The sequence below is a fragment of the Syngnathus acus genome, chromosome 13, assembly GCF_901709675.1.
Source record: "Syngnathus acus chromosome 13, fSynAcu1.2, whole genome shotgun sequence".
Classification (NCBI taxonomy): domain Eukaryota; kingdom Metazoa; phylum Chordata; class Actinopteri; order Syngnathiformes; family Syngnathidae; genus Syngnathus; species Syngnathus acus.
The window spans coordinates 8414577-8437611 of record NC_051098.1 but is presented as its reverse complement, the minus strand read 5'-3'; the positions used below and the strand labels follow the sequence as shown (position 1 = coordinate 8437611).

Genomic DNA, 23035 nt, shown 5'->3' with positions numbered 1-23035 from the left:
ATTTGAACCAGTTTAAAATGTGTTTGCTTTACATATGGTGTTGCCTTATTTTCTGTTCGGAAACAACAAAAAGTTATTCACTTAAGTCCTCAATTTACAAGACATACAAATGTAAATTAATATTTACTTTCAGTTAGCATACCAGACTACCACACTGAACACAGCCAGGAAATTTCATCTGGACTATGCAAGGAATTCATCCATCCATCCATTTTCTATACTGCTTGTCCCCATGGGGGTCACGGGCGTGCTGGAGCCTATCCCAGCAGTAATCGGGCAGTAGGCGGGGGACACCCTGAACTGGTTGCCAGCCAATTATTTACTCAAAATATTTCAGCCTAAAAACACATCCATCATTTCAATGTGTATTTGTGTGAACAGTATTGAAAATACTTGCCAATTTTAGTGTCTTACCTGGACTGATCTGGATCTCATGGACCGAATCCAAGGCCTCATCCTTCAGCTGTTGCCTCTTGGTTTTGACTCCTTCAACTAAAAAGTAAATAAAAGATAAAAGAGTCCAAAGCAGCACTGTCATCTGTCAAGAGTAGCTTACAAAGTGGACAGCAGAGAGCTTGCAGCTCCGACTGTGGGGATCGATACTGGAAAGAACATCCATATTTCCATGTAGCAGCAGAGTTGTCCGGTCAGCTGTGGATAAAGCAATTAGAGGGCAAAAAAAACCAAGAGTGGATGTGGAATCATCAATACATCCAGCTGGGTATAGGAGGCATGTGGGCAGCTTGGACAAAGGGCATGAAAATAATTTCACTAAAATCTTTTTGTTTTAACAATGACTGTTCCATGTAAATCTCACATTTTTTAAACTGGATTGAAATTTAAGCCAAAATTCCCACTTTTCTCATACCCAGATCACAAATCCACATGTACATGTTAACAGTGTTCCACAAGGCTGTGTGCTAAGACCAACATCATTCTTCAAAAGCAGGTTTCCATGAAGCAAAACAAATTTCTTTCAACAGCGAATGGATTTTATAGCAGGAAGAGGTGAGCTCCATGTAAAATTTATTTTTAAAACAGCTGTTTTGAGACACAAAGACCAAACGCATCTACTTTGTAGTCATTACATTGCCTGCACAATGGCACAATCTGGTGAGATGCATTTAAAAAAGTCTTTGCAAAAGCTGATTTGGTTGGAGTTGGTAGTGGCTTACACTAAGAATTCCCAAACATTTCACTTGTTCCAAAGATAAATCTACAAACTACAAATAATGGGTGCCGTTTATTTGAACGTGAAATAAATGACTGAGCTCTATCAAGATTCGGAAACATTGGAACTAAACTGCATTTTTTTGCATACTACTGCCACCTACAGTTCAATTGAAGGTGGTGCCGGTGAAATTAGAGAAGGAAATCCATCTCACGAGGATCGCGGGCGTACTGGAGCCCATCCCAGCAGTCTATGGGCAGTAGGCGGGGTACACCTGAACTAGTTGCCAGCCAATCGCAGGGCACACATAGACAAAGAGCAATTTTTCTAAGGGCCATCACACAATATTAATGTAAATTAATCATGACTATACCCGAATTCAAGGAAATTTATTAACTTACTACCACACATTTCCACATAAGGTCAGTGACATGCGCTGTGCGGTAAGGTTCACGACTTTTTCCAGTACCACAAAGCCTCTGCGCCATTTCACTACCTTACTGTAAATATGACAACTAAAGAATATATTCCTTCAGTGCAAGCTGCCATTCAACCATCAAGTTCAGTTAAACCATTCAGGCAGTCATTAGTAGAGGCACTTGTGGTTTTGGAGGTTCCTCCTGTAGGCGAAGCGCTTGCCGCAACGGTCGCATATGAATTTCTTGTGGCCCGTGTGGACCTGCTGGTGGGCCTTGAGGCTGCTGCTCTGGTTGAAGCAGCGGCCACAAACATCGCAGATGTACGGCTTCTCGCCTGTGTGGATGCGGCGGTGTCGTGTCAGGTTGCCCAGGTTGCCGAAGCGCTTGTTGCACGTGTTGCAGGCGAACGGCTTCTCGCCCGTGTGCAACACCTGGAAAGCACAGGAAAAAGGCGAAGATTAATTTTGACAAATTTAGTGTACAGTGTTACTACGAAATACTGCAGTGTACCTTGTGCGTCTTGAGGCTGCTTTTCTGCGAAAAGGTGCGAAAGCAGATGTCGCAGGAGAAGGACTTGATTCCAATGTGTATTTTGTAGTGTATCTTCAAGTAGCTTGCTGACTTGAATGTCTTCCCGCACATGCTGCAGGCGTGTTCACCTCCCGTCGAATGGTGGTGCTGCTGGTGCGGGCGCAACTCCGCTGCCGTGGTGAGCCGATGGCCGCACAGCATGCAGACGCATGGCAAGGCTTCAGCGTGCGTTTGTAGGTGGTCGCGCATTACCTCCACACAGTCCGCCACGCCGCCGCAAACCACGCACACCAGCGAGGAGGCGTCTGTGTGCGTCTCCAGGGTGCTCTTCTGGATGAAAGTCTTCCCGCAGCTTAAGCAGGCGAATGGCCGCTCCCCCGTGTGGATCCTGTGGTGGCTCTTGAGCGTGCTGGCCTGGTTGAAGCTCTTCCCGCATGTGTCACATCTGAAGGGCTTCTCGCCCGTGTGGATGAGCAGGTGGCGCCGCAGGCTGCCGAGGACCTTGAAGGCCTTCTTGCAATAGTGGCAGCGATGGACGCGGTCGCGGCGGACCACATGCAAGCGCTGATGCATCTTCAGGCCTTGCGCTTGGTAGAAGCTCTTGTCACACTGCGTGCACTTAAAGGGTCGCTCCTCATTGTGCATTCGAAGGTGGTCGAGCAGGATCTGCTTGAGTGTGAAGCCCTGACCACACACATCACACGTGTGAGCACGCTCACCTGGAAAACAACAAGCAAATGTTATGTGTTGACTCCCTTATATTTGCAAACCAAACTTTATTGCTCAAGGGGCACATTTCATGATTGAAACAGACAGATAAGCCAGATCATTTGTAGATTAGGTGCAAATATGAATCTATAAAGTGATGGACTAATTATTTCCCTGGCCGATTATCGGGGCCAATAGTTGGCATTTTGCCGATCAAACCAAACTAAGAAACAAAAGAAAACAAAAATGCGTCTATGTAATGAAACCACACGTGTGCTGTCTTGGATTCCTCAAGGCAACATGTCTTTTTTTATTTTCACTTTAAATCCTCTTTTGGCCAAATTTGAAACTTTTTACATCAATTTGAACGTAATTTAAGATTTCTTTTAAAAACCTGTTTCAGACCGGCTTGATCGGACGCAAGACTTCAGTAACATGCATGTAGCACCCAATAAGGTGAGAACTGACCCGTGTGCTGCCGCATGTGCACATTGAGGCTGCGCTGGAGGGCAAAAGTGCGTCCGCAGAGTGAACATGAGAAGTTCTTGAGCGCTGTCTGGCGGACTCTGTTGCTAAAGTTGCTGCCGCTCCGTTTGCTGGCCGGAACATCAGGTTTGGTCCCTTTTCTGTGGCTGGCGTCACTGACGTCTTCCGTCTCCTGCCCCGTAAAAACGGTCACAATCAATTACTCTATGGTTTATTCAATTGATTAATTGAATAATCTGATTAATTTGAATGTTTTTAGTGTGTAAACAATAAATGTGAATCCATTGGGGGTTTTTTTCCCGTCAAGATCGAATCCTTTTTAGCCTTACCAATGTCGTTTTAAGTTTGATACTTTCAGGGCACTTAAATTTGTTAACAAATCAGTTTTGAAGGCGCCATTGACTCATTGGAAAGCTGCTCGGCAAAAATGGGGCTTTGTGCATGGTAATCTCTTGCTGTGAATCCCTATTTCAAATGGGTCATCCTGGTATTGTCCGTGAAATGCATCTTTGTTTTTCTTCTTTGGCAGAGGCTTTTGTGTTGAATCCTCACTGGGCCTTTATCCATGGCAAATAAATTTTACAAACACATTTATTATACTCAGTTTGCTAGCTTGTGGATTTCATATGAACAACTTTACATGTCAAGTTATAGACAAAAGTAACAGAGAATCCAGTCCCATTTCAAAATAAAACAATTTTCATCCTCACCTAATAAATAAACTGGAAACTTTTTTTCCCCATTTGTGCGGGCCGGTACAAGGAAACCGGGGTTCGCGGCCTGGAGGTTGTTGACCACGGATCCCGAGGTCATTTAACTGTTCTGCCTGTCGCGATATGTTTGTTGCTAGCATACATAGGCGAACAAAGACAGATTATTTGTATTGAATAAATATTTTTTCAGACCAATTAAGTTAAATTGGAAAATTTCCTGCAGCACAGCAGATGGCAATGTCTATACTAACTGCTTAGATACTAATATGCTAAAGACAACTAAAATACAATAAATTGATGGATGTGATACTAGTTGTGCGTCCTTTACCTGATGGTCTGGCTCATCGTCATCAGGGTCTCCCTGCTGATTGGACCCACATGACTTCTGGTCAATAAAGCTGTCCTGCTTCAGCGCTGGTTGCATGCTGTCCTGTGAAAAAAAATAACAATAATAATGTTCACTTTTGATTCACACGGTCCAAGGGGAATTGATTTTGTGCATTACTGTGTGTTCACTGGTGCACACTGACCCCCTGCTGAATTGCAGCTTAATGTTTGCACGCCTGTTATATCACAGATTTTGTTTTTTTTTTGGTGGAACATATCTGTCGCAGAAATTAAATGGTACTATCTTCACCGCTCTCCCTCAGAGCTTCATAAGGTAACCAAAATATGGAGCAGAGCTTACAGCTGCTGGTCATGTGTTAAGGTTGGTTGGTCCTTACTGGTGGTATGTGCCATTGTGCAAAATTCCAGTTCAAGTTTTAAAGGTGCTGTAATTCTTAAGATTAAGGGTTGCTGTTAACTTGAAAATGCTCTCAGATGTCAACAAGTCAACATGATCGAGGTGGTTTGGAGTACCTTGTAGCTTAGGTAAATGATGGCAGAGTTCTTGACATCCCCAGACATAGCTGCAAATGCAAATCACGTCAGTAAGTCAGTTAACAAGCCAGTGTTCATTGTTTGGCAGCCATTTTATTCCATTATTTTTATACTGTGTTATAGTCTGCTAGAAGAAAAGCATGGATGCTACTAACAAAAATGTTTACAATATTGATGATGATCAAGAATTGAGGGTCACCTGAGCTATGCGTGTCTCCTTCTGACGTGCCGACTTGTCCATCTGCTTCCTGGACATGTACTTCCTCTTTCTCTACAGTGGCGTGAGCGCTTCTCAGCACCATATCCAGCGCTGTTTCCGCTACTTCCAGTTTTTTCTTCAGGTCCTCCAGTTGCGCTTCCCCTTGCATTACCTACACAAAGGCCATCATCATATTCAAATATTCATAATCTGTGATTCACCTGTATTGTGCAGGTACCCTGAATGTCACTGTGTTGGGTTGTGTGACGTACTTGCAAGTGCAGCAGAGATGAACATTCATGGAATAGTTGGCAGATATTGTCGGTTGCCTCTTGAGCCAGAGACGTCATGAAGGTGTTGGCTTGATGGATTAACTGTTAGGAGACAATAAGTAAATTTAATACATGGTGGGCCCAAAAAAGGTATACACTTAAAAGAATATAAAAGTTTAATTTGATCACATTTGGGAGAATTTCCCACTTTCATCCTTTTCCTCCAACTTACTGTACTTTTCTGACAACCTTTCTTTGTTCGTATCATTCATTTAAGGACATTTTAAGAATGTTGATCTAAATCTAGGAAATGCTAACTGTTTTATCACTTTATATAGACCCTTTTCAAATACAGAACAAGATGGTTTAGGGCCTTTTTTTTAAAAAAATTTTGATTTGTTTATTTTGGCAAGTACAAAACACTTATTACAACTTCATTTCACATTTTGTTTTATATGATTTTCAAATACAGTATAAGATGGTTCAGGGCCTTTTAAATCAAAGTAAGGCTTTTAATTACCTTTGACAGATCACTTTGATTAGCATTTTAGCAACCTTTTGACAAAAATATAATGCTAAATACTATATAGTATCATTGGTGATTATAATTACGGTATAACATTTACATTATATCGTACAGTGACTTTTCTCCAACTGGTTATTGATGAAGATGGTGTGACATGTGTCCGACGTACTTGTAGACCTATAAACATCTCTAGACTAATCCGTGCTTGTCCCAACTCAAAACGGTGGCCGCATATGGTTCTTCCCAGGGGGTGGGTGATCGCTAAACACATAAACTCGTACATTAAGACTTTTCCTGGGAGCTGGGTGATATCTAAACACATAAACTCATACATTAAAACTCAGTTTAGTTTTGAAATGAGTTCTAATGCGTCGATTTGGCGGATGCTACAATGACTAGCGAGCTAGCTATTCTATTTCTATGATCACACAGGAAAAGGGGGCGGGAGGGAATCAAACAAATCAAGTACGATAATAAAATAAGTCATGAATTGTACGTTATCTGTCAATGTAACTGGAGTGTTGTCTTCGCTCAGCGACATTTCTTGCGTCGTTTTGCTGTCAAAGATCACTTTGCTCATTTCGATCACAGCCCTGTTCGCCATTTGCTCCAAAATGGATGTCGCTCGCGCCTCAAAGTCCCCCATGTTTGGTCTTGAAGTGGACTAAAGACGAGGTGCAGTACGGTCAACTTAGGAGAACAAGAAATAAGAACGTTAACTTCTATGTAAAAAGAAATGCGCTTATCTCACACCCGGAAATTACATTCTTCTCACTGGTTGTTTCAAAATACGAAGATGTGTTTATTTGAAATGTTTTAGGAATGTTATCAAGTGTCCCAAATTAGGTAACTATGCATCCATCCATCCAAATACGATAAATATTTTTCTTTTGGCGTTTATACTATGAATTAAATCAATGTTATGTATATTAGATTGAACAGTGTTCCCGGGGATTTGTGTCACTGGGTTTGCAGGTCACCCTTGATACGAATGTTTCTTCCGGTTGTGTTTCAAAGTAAGAGGACTTAATTATTTTTTTAAACCACGTTTTGCCTAAAAACTGAAAAAATACTCCAAACCATATTTTGTTTCATGTTTTCCCCTCATTCTTTTGTACAGTTTCAATACTGTGTTTGGGAGAATGTAAAACAGCCACTGGTGTTTATTTAAGTTGCTTTATTAAACCAACAGTAACAAATGTACAGTAAGCAAAAGAACATTTGCTGCAACATAGCCTGTCAGTGGCTTCAACGGACACCTTCACTGTACAGCAAATGCCGTGTCCAGAAAATAGCTGGCCAGTAGTATATACTGTGCTCATAATTTGTTCTAATAATTCAGTCGGGCAGACCTGCCATAAATGCATATGAACGTAGAATATAGAATGAGAGTAATCCATGTTATTTCTTTACCTGTTGTGGGGTCAGGCTGGACAACCCCCACGACAATAAAGGGACTACTGAGTGAATTGAGACAAGGTCGTTAATTATTCAGTGCACATTGTTTTTTTGGGAAACTTTAATTTGGTGATCTGCCATGAGACTTTTCGAATGTAAAATTCAGTATGTTTGTGGACTCAATAAAAGTTGAGGAACATTGCTGTACACATCCGCATTGCCATTCAGCGCATTACTTCCATCTGATCCATCCGTTCTTTGTAATGACCAGGAAATGAAGAAATAAAAATTGTGAAGCACAAGATACTGTAATATTTTTGGCCCATGCTGATACATTCAATTATCAGAATTACGTCTGAACCTATCCAGTATTGCCAGGGAGCATCGCAAAGCCTGAGCAATATTTAAGTTTCATAAATTGACCAAAAGGTATTTTCCTTATGTGCAAGCAGCAATTCGCCCAGCGAGTTCAAGTTTAACCATTCAGGGAGTCGTCAGCATTAGGGACACTTGTGTTTCTTGAAACCCCTCTTATCACTGTAGCTTTTGCCACAGCGCTCACACATGAACCTCTTGAGGCCAGTGTGGACCTGCTGGTGGGCTTTAAGGCTGTTACTCTGGTTGAAGCTGCGGCCGCACACGCTGCAGATGTACGGCTTCTCTCCTGTGTGGATGCGGCGGTGACGGATCAGGTTGGGATTGTGGTTAAAGCTTTTGCCACACACGTTGCAGACGTATTGCTTCTCGCCTGTGTACTCTCTCTGAAGAGGAAAAAAAGTTCAGATTCATCATTCGCTTATCCGAGTTGAGGTGAGCAGCCTCAGCAGGGAATAGCAGAGAGCGTGGAGAACCCTGTCCTGTCTTCCCAGGGTCTATGTTATGCATATAACAGTGGAAAAATGGATTTTGATTGCACAGGACTTTTAAGACTAAGATATCTCTATCAATCTCTCACTTTTTGTTTTTACCTTCTCAACTGTGTGAATGCGCTGGTGGCGGATCAGCATGTTCAAGCTGCTGAAAAACTTGCCGCATACGTCGCAGCAGAACTGTTTGTCCTCATTGTGCACATCCTGGAGAAGAGAAATCAAATATGGTTTGCCTCGGACTTTAAATGACATTTAGATGGGAAATCAACCCAAAACTTTTTTTACAATACGTTCTGTGCAGACTAACCAGTTGAAACAGTGTTGTGATTAAAGTTTAAAACAAAACAAACATCAATTGGCATATCTTTTAGCAACTTTTTTTTTTTTTTTAAACTATTCGAAAGAAGTTTACCTGGTGCAACTTGAGGCTGCTTTGCAGAGCGAAACTGCGGTGGCAGATGTCACAAGAGAAGGGCTTGACTCCGCTGTGCAACTTGATGTGTGTCTTCAAGTACGTGCCTGACTTGAATCTCTTATTGCAGATGGGGCAGGCATGCGCACGACTGGCCATGTTGTGGTGCCGCTGGTGCGAACACAAGTCCGTCACAGAGGCCAGTAGATCGCCGCACAGGGTGCAGATGCACGGCACAACGTGCGCTTGCAGGTGGTTGTGCATTCCATCCTTACAGGCCACCACCACGCCACAGGCCACGCACGCCACGGAGGCGGCGTTGGCGTGCGCCTTCAGGGTTCCCTTTTGGTTGAATGTCTTCCCGCACGTGTCGCATTTGAATGGCCGCTCCCCCGTGTGGGTCCTCTGGTGGCTTTTGAGCGTGTTGGCCTGGTTGAAGCTCTTCCCGCACATTTCGCAGCAGAAAGGCTTCTCACCCGAGTGGATGCGCAGGTGGCGCTGCAGATTGCAATGGAAACTGAAGATCTTGTTGCAGACTTGGCAGTGGTACTCGCCTTTGCTGCGGGGGGCATGCAAGCGTTTGTGCATCCTCAGGCCGTTTGCTCGGTAGAAACTCTTGGAGCACTGTGTGCACTTGAAGGGTCGCTCCTCATTATGCATTCGTTGGTGGTTCAGTAGGATCTGCTTGAGTGTGAAGCCCTTACCACACTTGTCGCATGTGTGAGAATACTTCGCTGGTGGGGGAAAAAAAAAACCCAACACAACAGGAAGTAGTCCCAAAGTTACACAAAACTACAGCAGTGGTCCCCAACATTTGTTTCATCTTGCAGACTGGCAATCAATCATAGACAGTGAAAGGTGGAGGGATGCTGACATAACTGTCTGTTTTCTTTAGTATTAGCAACATACTCCAGATCCAGCCGTATATGTTCTACTACAAAAGAAAATTCCTTATTTTCTAGAACATCAGGTTTCTGAAATATTTTCTTTTCTTTGTTTGACCTACAAAATGCTTACGAATACAGATTTTGACCATTTGTTATAATTTATAGCGTTAAATCTTGAGAACTTTTTTTATGACTACTTATTTTCTAGGAGACAGCTTGATCAAACAAAAGACTTCATCAAAACGCATACATAATGTAATACTGACCTGTGTGCTGCCCAATGTGCTTTCGCATGTGCACGTTGAGGCTGCGTTTGAGGGGGAAGCTGCATCCACACAGTGAGCACACAAAGTTCTTGGGCAGGTGACGCGCTGCCTGCTGTGCTCTTTGCTGCTTGACAGCTGCAACTCTGCTTTTGGCTTGGCCATTGTGGCTGGTGTTGAGGGCATCTTCTTCCGACTTCAGCCCACAGAAAGAAGGGTCATAATGATTAAAGGATGTTTAATTGAAAAGAGAAAAAAAAAAACTCAAATGAAGTCCTTGTTAAAGGCAGGGTAAAGCGCAACGTTGGCACTTATGTCATACTGTATTAAAAAATGATGTCAGTGCTATAATTCCACCTTGAAAAAAAACTCAGAAGCGATTTCACAGTATATTTTGGAACAAAAGGGCGTTATACTTACTCACTCTGCTTGACTTGACACATCAGCTTGACTACGTCACAAAAGAAAGAGATCAGAATTTCCCCCTTTGGAAATCATTGTAAAGACTATTGCTTAAAATGTACAAAAACAGGTATCTATTGGCACCGAAATTTACATGGACATCTCTACTTATGACGACTTGAACATGTCACAAGGATTCGCCTCCCCGTGGCTGATTTAAGAAAAATGAGCAATCTCTCTGCAGCTGAAGTGCCCTGTCAAGTCTTTCTATTTCCTTTCACAAGTCAAAATATTGTGATCTCTTCCTTCTGTGACATCATCAACCAAGACATGGGGGGGGGGGGGGTTGCGTGGCCCTATTCCTCATTAAAAGTGGGTGTTTGTAAGGGCATTCATTGTTTCATGATTTCTCCAAAATGAATGGGTGAAATAAAAAATGCCAACTTTTTTCATTTTCCTGATTTAAAAAAAATACATGAACTGGGATAGTTAGTGAAAAATGAACCAGCTTACTTTAATGACGAATACAAGTAAAACAAATGAAATGATTGAACAGATACGAATCCCAACCTGATAGTAAAGATCATTGTGGTTCTCCATGTCCGTATTATTTTCCTGCTGGATGATGTAACACGACGTCTGGTCAACAATGGTGTCCTGTGTTAGTGCTGCAATCGCATGGTCCTAACAGACAAACATACAAGGCGGTTCATACCGTATAGAATACGCAGTAATTCTCACTTTTGACTAATATTTTTACTAGTCTACAAAGCTTTGGGTGACATTTTTAAAACCTGTGTTATAAAGTAAGACTTAAATGCTTATGGTCATTTTATTTAAATGCAAGTCTTTTTGTGGACTGGAAGGTACAATGATTAAGCTGAGGTGTGGCTGTTCAAATGAAACTGCTCTGTAAACATAGGACAGTAATTTAGCACTGATAACATGCAAGAGGTTTGGAGGGCCTGGAGTACCTCGAAAGTCAGGTCCTCGATGGATGGGTTTTCAACTTCAACTGACACAGCTGCAAACACAAATCATGTCAAGAAGTCAGTTACGGGCTTCGACAGACATTTTGTAAAACTATATTGATGACGAACTGCTGGACACCTGAGCTCTGCGTCTCTCCTTCCATTGTGTCCACTGCTCCGACAACAACCAGGTCATGCAGCTGCTCTTCCACTACCACGGCGCAAGCATTTTGTAACACCGCACTCAGCGACGTCTCCGCCTCCTCTAGCTTCATCCTCAGGTCCTTCAGCTGCGCCTCACCCTGTGTCACCTGCACACAGGACAGGTGTCTTGTTCACATTCATTCTTATTATTCATATTCAGCTTTGCACAAAATAGCTTCTGAGAAGGAATTACAAGTTCAGAGGGATTATGATGTCATGTGTGAATGCCATCTTTCCCAAACCTTTGAAACCACACCCCTGACATACTTGCAAGCGCAGCATTGCAGAACATTCATGGAAAAGTTGGCAGATGTTGTCAACTGCTTCTTGAGCCAGCAATGTCATGAAAGTGTTGGCAAGATGGATCACCTGATGGGGGACAATAGATAATAAATAAATAAATAAATAAATCACACACACACACACACACACACACACATATATATGTATTTAAATACATCCACACCAAACCTGTTTTAAATGAGCAAATATGTGTTCAACTTTTGAAAGACCACTTTTGAAAACCCCATTTGTGACAAATGCTAAAATTTTACTTCTGGTATTTTAAGACTGAAGAGAAAGCAACAGCAATGTGTGACGATTCTTATTATCTTACACAAATATAGTTACATAGTTACTCTTATATGCTGACACAACACACAAAGCTCAGTAATTTTCCATGACACATAATGTAGACACAGAACATTCAGCAGATAACAGAACAGGTGTTTGCCTTAGAAGGAAAAGTTTTCCCTTCCCTTCCTTGTTCTTGCTTGTGAACAGGATAAAACTTTCTGATCTGGAGTATAATGTGGTTGTTTTATCTGGTGAAATGCATTGTGTACTGACTGTCAATAAACAACCCAAGATCTTGCAAATAAAGAACCAACTGTTACTCCACGTTTGTTTTCCTTACTCAACGACGGACTCCTTGCTCAACGACGGACACAAAACGCAACACCGCCTGTCAGTATTTCCATCAGTTCTAACTTTGAATCAACTAGTGCTGCATTCGAGGAAGGTCGGAAGTCGAATTTATCCCACTTTAATTTTCCCAGTTCCGACTTCAAAGCAATCAAGGAGAATGTCAACAACAAAGACGGCTGATTCCAATAGGTTGTTTGTTGCTCTCGTTGATCACACTTTCTGCGCCCCAGCGAACCTTCTGCACAATTTTCCAAAAGAAATGTCATATCTTCAAAGCATTTCATTCATTTCACCAAATAATGCAGGTGACCAATGGCATATAATCACACAGTCAATACAAATCATGCTGCATTATGTAAAGTTGTTTTGAATTACTACATTAATGTAATAATAAATAAAGCTAAGTATATGTTTATGATCGTGGAAGTTAAGTTTTGCCATTCACGGACTGCATCTCCACATGGTCGTCATTGTCAAGTGAGGTCACATTGTAGTCACTCCGTCATCACAACAGTACACTCCGGGTCTTTTTTTTTTTTACTACTTTGCAACTCAGACCTCCCAGTTCAAAAGGGTGTGTTTTCGTGCACTTTTTCTCGTCGAGTTCAGCATTGATCGTTGAACTATAATTGATGGGCGGGGCTCCATCATCCTTGCAAGCAAAATTTCTACTTTTTTTTTTTTTTTAAACTACAGCAGTAGAGAAAACGCCTTAAACTCATTAAGGCCATTTATTTTCTCTCAGCGTTTCAAAGTGTGCTTAATGGTGCGATCGGATTTTTTGCCAGTCGGAAGTACGTGTGACGCTATTAAAGTACGCGTTTGTAGTCGTTCTTGTAATGATTTCATTGTCTGTGCTCTTCCCTCTTGTGAATTTATTTTGTTATCAATAAAGATTGTTAAATTCATGTTCGTCATAATCTACGGATGTTGTCATGTAATCCTACCAATTTGGTTGCATTATTGACATTTTAAAGACTTTTTGTAGTGATCACAACCGGATAACATGTGGTTGAGGTGCTCGTAGACCTAGTGTCTCGTGTTTGTCCCAACACATCCAAGGAATCAAACGTGGCTTTTTCACAACGGGTATTGATGCTTACTACTTACGTTAATAGATTCCAACTATAAAATAAATTCTAAAGTTCCTAATCGTTGGACTCAGATGCTACAGTGGCTAGCAAACTAGCGTTTGTATTTCTATGATCGCGTAGGCGTAAAATCACATGAAATCCTAAAATGTACCTTATCCTGATATGAAACTTGAACGATGTCATTCTCACTCCAAAAATATTCGTCCGTCTTGTCCGTGGAAAGGACAACTTTGGACATTTCTATCACAGCGTTGTTCGCCATATCCTCCAAAATGGCAGTGGTTCGCGCTGCAAAGTCCTCCATTTGACACGGTCTTCAAGCGCACTAGAAAAGACGTGCAAGAAAGAAAGAAAAAAGACTACTTCAACACGATAAACTAAAGTACATGACTCGACCACCATGTTAATTTGGCCCTAAGGAACGCGCTTTACTTGTATACGGAAGTGACGTTTTCGTCATGTTTCAAAACAAGAGTGTTTCGTTTAAATTTTGATACATATTTTAGAAAATAAAGAAATCACTTTCATGCATGCACCTCCCTACTAACAACAAATCCACTCCGTTTTAAGAGTGGTTAAAAGCGATTCATGGGGATTTCAGTACTTCCCAATTGCCTTTCAAAATAAGAGTATACGCTTCGATGGTGCCTTGACATATTCGTTCCATGACCAGGCATTGTAACTCATTTTCAACTCATCTTTCCCCAATGAAATAAATGGAAATATCATTAGTCAGTTCCAGCTCCCTCAAAAAAAATGCATCTTTTAATAACAAAAATAGAATTGTAATATATTTTGCTTTATAAAAACACTTAAGTACAACATATAGCATGTAAATATTTGACCACATTTTCTGCTTCCTTTTCATGTGTTGTACTCGGGAAAGTGAGGGGGCATGACTGCATGCCGGGTACATTAGTTGTTATGGAAAAATATCGAATTTTACTGAATTGTGTCAAATTATCCTTGGGAGTCAAGATGTTAGTGATGTCTTCACTGAATCCTTGCCAGCACACTTGTGTTTCTTTAGCTGCCTGGAGTCGGAAAAGCCGATTCCACAAGCAGCGCAGGAGTATGGCCGCTCACCCGTATGCACCTGCATGTGGAACTTGACATGTCCGAGTTGGCGGAATCTGACGCCGCACACCTCGCACTCGTATGGCTTCTCACCCGTATGGATCCTGAGGTGTCTCTGGTAGTTGGTGTAAACACGGAATGCCTTTCCACACTGCTCGCAAGCATGCGGTTTCTCGCCCGTGTGCCGCAGCCGGTGCGACTTGAGCGCATGGTGGATGATGAAGGTCTTGCCACACACGTCACAGGCATACGGCCGCTCGCCTGAGTGCGTACGGAGGTGGTAGTCAAAGGTTGTCTTGTAGAGGAAGGCTTTGCCGCAAACGTCACACGTGAACGGGGTCCCGCTTGTGTGGAGCAGCTCGTGTTTTTTGAGCGCCGCCTCGGAGTCAAACGCACGTCGGCACGTCTTGCAGGCAAACGCTGCCAACTCCATGGTGGTCCTGTTGTTAAGAATTAAAATGAGTAAAATAGCAAAGACAGAAGTGCCCTAACTTTTCAATCCTATGACGCCACTACTGTAGCAAAACAATTTCAAACTACAAATGTGTTTCACAAAAAATTATTTATGAATGTGCAGTGTTGTGCATGGGTTTAAGGGGGGTGGAGGCCAAAGGGAAGCAATCTACGACAGGATGAATTTTCCTTCACCTGTCACGTTTAAAGATGACAGTACGCTTTCGCCGCGCACGGACTTTCCGCCGCCCTTCCTGCATGTTTGCTTCACTGCCCTCCTGGTGCGCAACTTTTTGGTGCTTCTTTAGCTGCCAGTTGTACAGGAAGGTCTTGCCACACAAGTCACACATGAAAGATTTGGTGGCACCGTGGAGCAGCATGTGAGCCTTCAGCTTGTCCTGGACGAAGCTGGCGCCGCACACGTGGCACTTGAATGGTCGCTCGCCCGTGTGGATGCGGGCGTGCCGCTTGAGATTCTGCTGCAGTGTGAAGCTGGCGCCACATGTTTCGCAGGTGAACGCCTTACCCTGTGAGACGTCTAAAAAAAGAGGAATAAATTATTGAATTCATCCCATTTAATCTAAGCTCACTCACTCGGGACATTCGGCGTGTACCAGGGGCGAAGGGCTGTGCGTCGTCGCCATGTACCGACTCGTGTGCCTTGAGCAGTTTTTTGTTCTTGAAGGTCTTGTCGCAGATTGGACACATGAAGGACTGAAGTGTCTTCTCCTTGTGACGCAGCAGGTGGCATTCCAGCGCGGCGCTGCGTCGGAAGATCCTGGGACACTGGTGGCAAGTCAGAGGCTCCTTATGACTGTCCAAGTGCTTCTTGAGGTGGAGCTGACGGCTGAAGCTCTTCTCGCACACGTCGCATGTAAAAACCTTCTTATTGACTTCAGATTGCAAAGGATTGTTGGAGTCTGTGGACAGCGTCACGATGTCATCCCCTGCGATGTCATCCTCTGCGAGGTCTGCAGATGACAGTTGGACGCATCAGATTCTTACACAATGGCTATCTAGTAAGGCCGGTATGACATTTATTCAGTCAAGTGAAGCACAAGCCACACATTACATAAAACAATCGAATTACAACCTCTAACAGAAGTGAAAAACAATGGCACTTTCAGAAAAGCACACTTCAGTGTTGTCTTTGTATGACCCAATTAGATGTGTGGCATAAAGGTAGGTGGATGCATCACATTTATTGAGGAAATATAAGAATTCATCAGAAAAGTTGATGATCTTACCTTGTCTACTGACTGCTGATGACTCAGCTTCACAATTCAAGCCCTCCATTGTAGATTTGTCTAAAGGGATCATTTTACTTTTTAAATGGTTAATATTCAGAGTACCATCACAGCTGAGCATATTATACTATACACACCTTTGCATATGATTACGGCTGATGTGGATTCAGCATCATCCTTTGCACACTCATCCGATTTCACTAAAACCCCGTAAGGCTTCAGGGTGAAGACCCATCCTGTCTGCTCATTGAGCACGGGACATCCACTCAACACGTTCTCCCTCCATATTGTGATGACGTCAAAGTCTTCCGTGACTGCCTTCAGCTGGCACTCCAGCTCGCTTACTTTGTTCTGAAGCATCGGTTTTTCCTTATTGGTGCTGTCAAACAGCTGCTGGTAAACACAGTTGATCTTTCTGGTTGCCTCCCGAGCCAGGAGCTCCACCATTTTGTTAAGTCCTGCCTGTTCGGAGCAGTTACAAACATATTAACATGTATTTTTCTGCATATAAAATTTTGATACAGATTTGAGCAAAAGACATGGAATCTGACATGATTTGTTTTTGTGGGCCACATAAAATTATCCGTGGGCCAGATCTGGCACCAGGGCTTTCAGTTTGATACCTGTGGATTAAACGTGTGTCTCAGAAAAGCATGGAAAACACGCTTTAATATGTGAAACAGTATTCGTTTTAGAAGACTGTGTTTGTATATAATTTTAGCTTAGCTGAAGATCAGGTTATATTTTACGACAAATTTCTGGAGAACTCCCAAAAGTGGTTAGTTTGGTTTTTACACCCCACTGTACTCGGGTGTAATCCTCCAAGTCTCTAGGCGGCGCTACTGCTGCTAGCACGCGACACAAATAGAACGTAAACAGAGAACTGACCGTCAGAAAACACACAATGGCATCTGTGAAAGTCATGCTGGGAAAAAAAAAAAAAAAAAAACTGACAATAAAATGAAGGGAAAAGAAGAAATATATACATGCGCAGTATATGGCCATCCAGGTTTCCAGCTAGCGCTTCAACTCGCTTAATATAGCACCAAATGCTAACAGTTAACCAAAGTTTAACAGTCATAATTTTTACAGTAGGAATCGAGACACACAGGCTAAACCATTTAAACTATTAAGCCCAATCACACCAAACAATACAGTAGCCACACAACCTCAACACAACATAACGTCTCAGGTAACTTTAGCTTGTCAAGCTAAGTGAGAAGGCTCCAGGTTATTGCGTTCAGATGTAACATCTCTGTAAAAACCCCACTCTCCCGAACGTAATAAAAATTAAAGTTTACCTTGGCGGAATGGTCTTCTTTGGCATATCCCGTTAAATCCAGAGCATATCTAATAAGCGTCTCCAAAATGGCGTTAGTTTGGGAATAAAACACCAAACTTTCAGACATGGTATATGGAATTTATTGTAGATTCTCTCTCAAACAAGATCTTCGGTTAATTCGCAAACAGAACCCAACAGGAAGGTCGTTAGACTTGAGGATTTCAAAATAAAGATTCCAAACTTTCAAAATAAAAGTTATTTTGTACATTCTCCAAAACATACTCAACTAGCAATGTTATAAATCATACTCTTGTATTGTACTAAAATATTTAAAACAGTAAGAGTTCATTTTTTTAAATGAAAAATACATTAAGAAAATAGTAGATTTGTCATTTTTGGATTATTAATGCCAGTTTCATGCAACACACATTTTCAAGGGAATTTGAGACTATTTAAATCTAGGTTTAGGACCTCTTCAGAATGTCAAATCTATGCTTTAAACTATCCGGGGTGACATTCCTCAGTGGTAGAGTGGTTGTCTCCAACCCCGAGGATGTGGTTTCACGCCTCAACCCTTGTAACCATGTCAAGTTAGATTTGTCCATTTCCTTTGCAGATATTTATTTCATTACTTTTTTAATAATATAGTTTTTCAAGTTTATACAGCGTGGGCCCCCTGTAGAATTGTTATTCTAGGGGGAAAAAAATCAGTTTAATTTCCACAAAAGAAAAACGTGTTGCATATTCTTATTTCCAGCTTGTAAAGCTTTTATGCCAACAATGCAGGGGCGACAGTTCCGTCACAGCTGTGCTTCTTGAGCTGCCTGGAGTCGGAGAATCCACGTCCGCATGTCTGGCACGAGTAGAGCTTCTGGCCCGTGTGCACCTGCAAGTGTGACTTGAGCTGGTTGGACTGGTGGAACTTGCGATGGCAATAGGCGCACTCGAAGGGCTTCTCTCCCGTGTGGATGCGCAGGTGACGGTAGAAGTTTCCGTCGGTGCGAAAGTCCTTGCCGCACTGCTCGCACTTGTACGGCTTCTCACCCGTGTGGATGCGCTCGTGCTGCTTGAGGCTACCGGCGTGAATGAATCCCTTGCCGCACACTTCGCACACGAAGGGCTTCTCGCCCGAGTGCGAACGCTGGTGTGAGCGGAACGAGTACTTGTTGTGGAAGGCCTTGCCGCACAAAGCGCAGGAGAACTCCTTATGCTCGCTGTGGCCTTTCTCGTGGAGCTTGAGCGAGCAGGCTGCGCTGAAGCTGGCCAGGCAGATTTTGCAGCTGTACGGCTTGACAAGAAGCTTGTTCCTCTGCCTCGTAGGGAACGCCTTGGGTTTGTCGTCCGCTTTGGTGTGTACGTATTTCTGGTGGATCTGCAGGCGGCAGTTGAAGAGGAAGGTCTTTCCGCATAGGTCGCACATGAAAGGCTTCCGGGCTCCATGCACCAGCATGTGCGACTTGAGCTTGTTGTTATCCGAGAAGCTCTTGCCGCAATCCTTGCAGGTGAAAGGCTTCTCACCGGTGTGGATGCGCAGGTGTCGCTTCAAATTGTTGTTAAGGCTGAAGCGGGCGCCGCATACGTGGCAGGTGAACGGTTTCTCGCCCGTGTGCACCACGCTGTGCCGTTTGAGTGCCGTCCCGGTGCGGTACGAGCGTCCGCACACACCACACACGAACGGCGTGATGCCGGTGTGCTTGCGTTTGTGCACGGTTAGCGAATGGGCGTACTTGAAAGTCTCTTCGCACATGTTGCACTTGTACTTCTTGGCGTTGGTGTGAACCATTTGGTGGAAACGCAGCGTGTCCTTGCTCTTGAACTCCTTGCCGCAGGTAGCGCAGCTGAAGGGGCGCTCCTCCGAGTGTACCACCATGTGACCGCGCAGCTGCACCGCCGTCTTGCAGGTCTTGTTGCACAGCGTGCACTGGAGTGGCTCCTTCCACTTCTGAAGACAAAGTAAAATATTTAATTTCTTTCTTTTTTTTCATACTTTAGTGCACACATGGCACCAATCTTGTCAGCAATAAGTATTTCGTGAACACAATTTAGTCATCTGTGCTCCCAAATAACTGGCAACAATTTACTATTTAATGGTCAAAAATTTATATTTTGGTTACATGCGACACCAATCTTGTTGCCCGAATGTGGTATGATGTGGCCAGAATTAAGTCACTTGTGACCAGTGTAATATTTTTTGGCCGCAAATTTGTTGAGCACATTATTGGGGGCAGAAGTTTGTCACAACAAATCAGTATATAGGGTCACAAATTTGTGGCCACTAAATGTAGCTACTTTGTGAAACAAAATTAGTATTTTATGGCTGCAATGTACAGTAGGTACAACACACAAAATTCGGGCTGCAACTATAGATTATTGCAAAATTGCAAGATCTGGAATAAAATGTTGGTGGTGCTTTTAGCTTAGCACAGTAATGGCTTCACCTGGTGGCGCAGCAGGTGATTCTCCAGAGAGCGTTCTACACGAAATGTCTTGCCGCACTGCTCGCAGGCGAAAGGCTTTGGCTCGGCCAATGGCTGATGGCGCTTCAGGTGGTTCTGTAGAGACTCCTCCTTGCGGTAGGAGCGCTTGCAGCGTGGGCACGGGAAGGGTAGCGGTGCCTTGGACACCGCCTGGTGGCTCAGCTCATGGTCCTCCAGATACTTCTTCTCCGAGAAGCTCTCGTCGCACTGCTGGCACGGAAAGGGCTGCTTGTGGAGCACCGCATGCTTCTTCAGGTCGGCCTTCCAGTAGAAGGCGGCATCACATTCATCACATGCAAAGCGCTTCACGTTCCGCCGTGCCTTCTTCCTCGGGTTGTCTTCGTCTTCGCCAGAGTCTCTTTCGTCGTCGCTTATGTCGATGGACGCTGAGAGAGCTTGAAGGGACAGAAGCCAACACCTTTATTTACAAAGGAGAAACTTGTCTGCTAATGGTTCAAACACAACATAACCTCATGAATCCAACACTGTTGTTTGAAAATTTGGATTTTGAAAAAGAATAGAATCATTTGCTCCAGGCTACAATTGTCATACAAGTGTTAAAAGAAGTAAATCACGGTTAATGTTAAAAGGTAAACAGTAACCTTTACAAAATATTTTTATGACTTTGCCTTTAGGTTCAATTTTAAACATGGCCAGCCGTGAAATCTTAATCTTTACCCATTTCCACTTTGAAACTTGGCTTCCTTGTTCTTCTCGGTCTCCCTGATGAAGATTCTTCCACTGAGCCCTGCCAGACAAACCAAATACATAATATTTGTTTTCTTCATTTTGTTGCCAAACAGATTAACAAACGAATTATCTCATCAAGACCTGTAATTTGTTATATAATTTGGTTCCATGTGGTTTGTTGCAATCTATTTTTTTTTTTTTTTTTTAATTTCTTTACTGGTGAACTTTGACCTCATGTTGGCACGTCCAAACCTCTGAAGAAGCTACATGGTGAAAATCAAATATGTTGCTGCTGATGTATACGTGTCAAAGGTTGAAAAGCAACTGTCGGAGACAGCAAACCTGTTTTTGTGCCTGTTCCTGCGCCAACTCCTGACTGTTAAGAGAGCAGGAATTGGGACTTGGAGCATCTTGAGGTGAGGACGCAAGTTGGGGGTCATGATGCACCACGAGCGATTCTTCTGTTGTCTCCTGTACAGCAGACGCTCCATCTTCCACATTAAGCACGGCACCGAGCTCGCTGACCTTCATCGCTTGTGGAACTTTGGACCGTGGGTCCATTTTACGACTCCGGTCCACCTCGTCACTAACTGCTTCTGAGACACTCAAACTGGATTCTGTGTCAGCGAAGATCTGGTTGACGGAGACTGACGACAGTGAGGCTTCTGTGTTCATTCGCAGAGAGAAATATAACATGGCATATATTAAAATTTGTTTTCAATTCATTCCAAAAGACTGCAAGTAAGTTAACTTCAAGTAAATACGCAAACTAAACCGTTCAGGTCTAGTGTGTGATGGGCATTTTTGTATTATGCCGAGCTGGGTCTTGCCTCCTGCCGCAGCCCCTCCATCGCTGATGCTCTTGATCTCCTTCTCCAGCAGCTCCATGTCTCTGCCTAGTTGTCCTACCCGGACGTTCAGCTCCTGTTCCAGCAGTCCGGCCTTCCTCTGCATGACGTCCTCCAGCTGCTCCACTTTGGCCTTTAGCGTCTCGTTCTCGTCGCATAACTCGGCGAACACTCGCTGGAGCTGAGCCAGCAGATTGCGCTCGATCTCCCGCAGGTCGCCAATGAGGCTGAGCTCTTCTAACACCGAATTGGGCGCTTGTTTCTCCCACACGCTCCTGAAGACCGACACAGTGGCTCGGAAAGCGACATCGACCATCGACGCCACCTCGCTGTCGAACCTCGCCCCCATGTTTGTGGCAACTGTACACCGAACCGACTATTAAAAGATACATAAATCGAAAATACGTCAATATTGGCACAACATTGGGTTGATATTACTTCACCAAGTCGACTGCTGACACTGGCGGACCGTGGGTCTCTATTAATCTTCCGGGTTTTATTTCCGCTTCCGGTTCTTTTTTGTTTCCTGTTTCCGCCCCTAGCTGGACTTGTTTCGAAGGGATTTTTTGTTTAAATTGCTTAAACAATTCCACTCTCACCCCCAAACAATGATAAAACACATAACGCACAAATCAAAAATATTTTCTTTCGGTTTTTGTACACAGTTTGTGTGCAATGTTAAGTATGATCACGTGCAACTAATAATAATAATAATAACAATAATAATAACAACAACAATAATAATAATAATAATAGTAAAAAACAGGTTCTTAACTTATCACTATATTATTAAAAAGTCCCAAGGCTCAAGTTCAAATACAACGAGGCTATTTTGGCATGATGCAGCCGTTTGAGGGAAATTCCAGGGCTTTGAAAAACTCCTAAGAAATTCCACATAATTAGCTCTGATCATAAGCAGACATCCTCGACAAAATTCAAGGATTCGCCATGAAAACAGGAGTCAAATAATGCTCAAGTACACAGTCGATCAGACATCCTTGACAAAATTCAAGGATTCACCATGAAAACAGGAGTCAAATAATGCTCAAGTACACAGTCAATGAGTAAGACATTGTGGCAGAAGTGAGGAACGCGTCTTTATTCCATGACTCTCCTAATTGTTGCTTGAGACATCCCTCAAAGCCGCAAAGAAACCATGACATCGCTAAGGACAAAGATATTACCCCACCCCTAACTGCTGGCCTACTGGGTGAGAAGCCTAATACTGAGGTCCCCCCCAAACACTCAAAACACAAAAACCACAAAAACATAGGGTTCACGAACCGCCGCAGAAGTAGTTCACTGGGCAAGATGTAGACAGCGGTGCGCTCCAATGGGCTGTGGGTGTCGAACACAGGCGAACGTGTGTGCAGCGTCCCGAGCACTCAGGCGGGTTAGATGCAGATGGGATGCGGCGAAGGTGGGCCACGAGGAAGAAGGCAAGGTTGGCTCTCTCCCTGAGGGCGGAGTCTTTAAGTAGAGGGTGCAGCACACTGGCAAGCGTTAAGGCACTGCAGACATCAGCCAGGTGGTCCAACACAGGTAGCAGAGCTGGCTGGTAAAGCCGACGAGGCACTGCAGACATCGGCCAGGTAGTCAACTGCGTCAACGCAGGTAGCAGAGATGG

The 23035-nt window shown here is 43.4% G+C and overlaps 2 protein-coding genes across 2 annotated transcripts; both read right to left on the bottom strand.

The window, feature by feature from the left end:
* Window positions 1–970: 970 nt before the first annotated feature.
* LOC119132732 lies at window positions 971–17573 on the bottom strand. Its single transcript, XM_037268204.1, has 25 exons — window positions 17413–17573; window positions 16249–16573; window positions 16112–16171; window positions 16008–16012; window positions 15479–15839; window positions 15060–15402; window positions 14310–14851; window positions 14212–14233; window positions 13486–13648; window positions 11581–11682; window positions 11249–11420; window positions 11113–11162; window positions 10709–10822; window positions 9740–9932; window positions 8587–9320; window positions 8274–8378; window positions 7814–8066; window positions 6008–6246; window positions 5382–5483; window positions 5110–5281; window positions 4890–4939; window positions 4357–4458; window positions 3298–3487; window positions 2101–2840; window positions 971–2021 (listed from the first exon to the last, which is right to left on the bottom strand). The coding sequence occupies exons 1-25, from the start codon at window positions 17518–17520 to the stop codon at window positions 1758–1760; spliced, it is 5511 nt and encodes a 1836-aa protein (XP_037124099.1). The 5' UTR covers window positions 17521–17573; the 3' UTR covers window positions 971–1757.
* On the bottom strand, window positions 17518–21917 carry LOC119132349 (oocyte zinc finger protein XlCOF6-like). The gene is made up of 5 exons (XM_037267523.1): window positions 21391–21917; window positions 20903–21225; window positions 20549–20618; window positions 19832–20265; window positions 17518–19335 (listed from the first exon to the last, which is right to left on the bottom strand). The coding sequence occupies exons 1-5, from the start codon at window positions 21755–21757 to the stop codon at window positions 18163–18165; spliced, it is 2367 nt and encodes a 788-aa protein (XP_037123418.1). The 5' UTR covers window positions 21758–21917; the 3' UTR covers window positions 17518–18162.
* Window positions 21918–23035: the final 1118 nt, after the last annotated feature.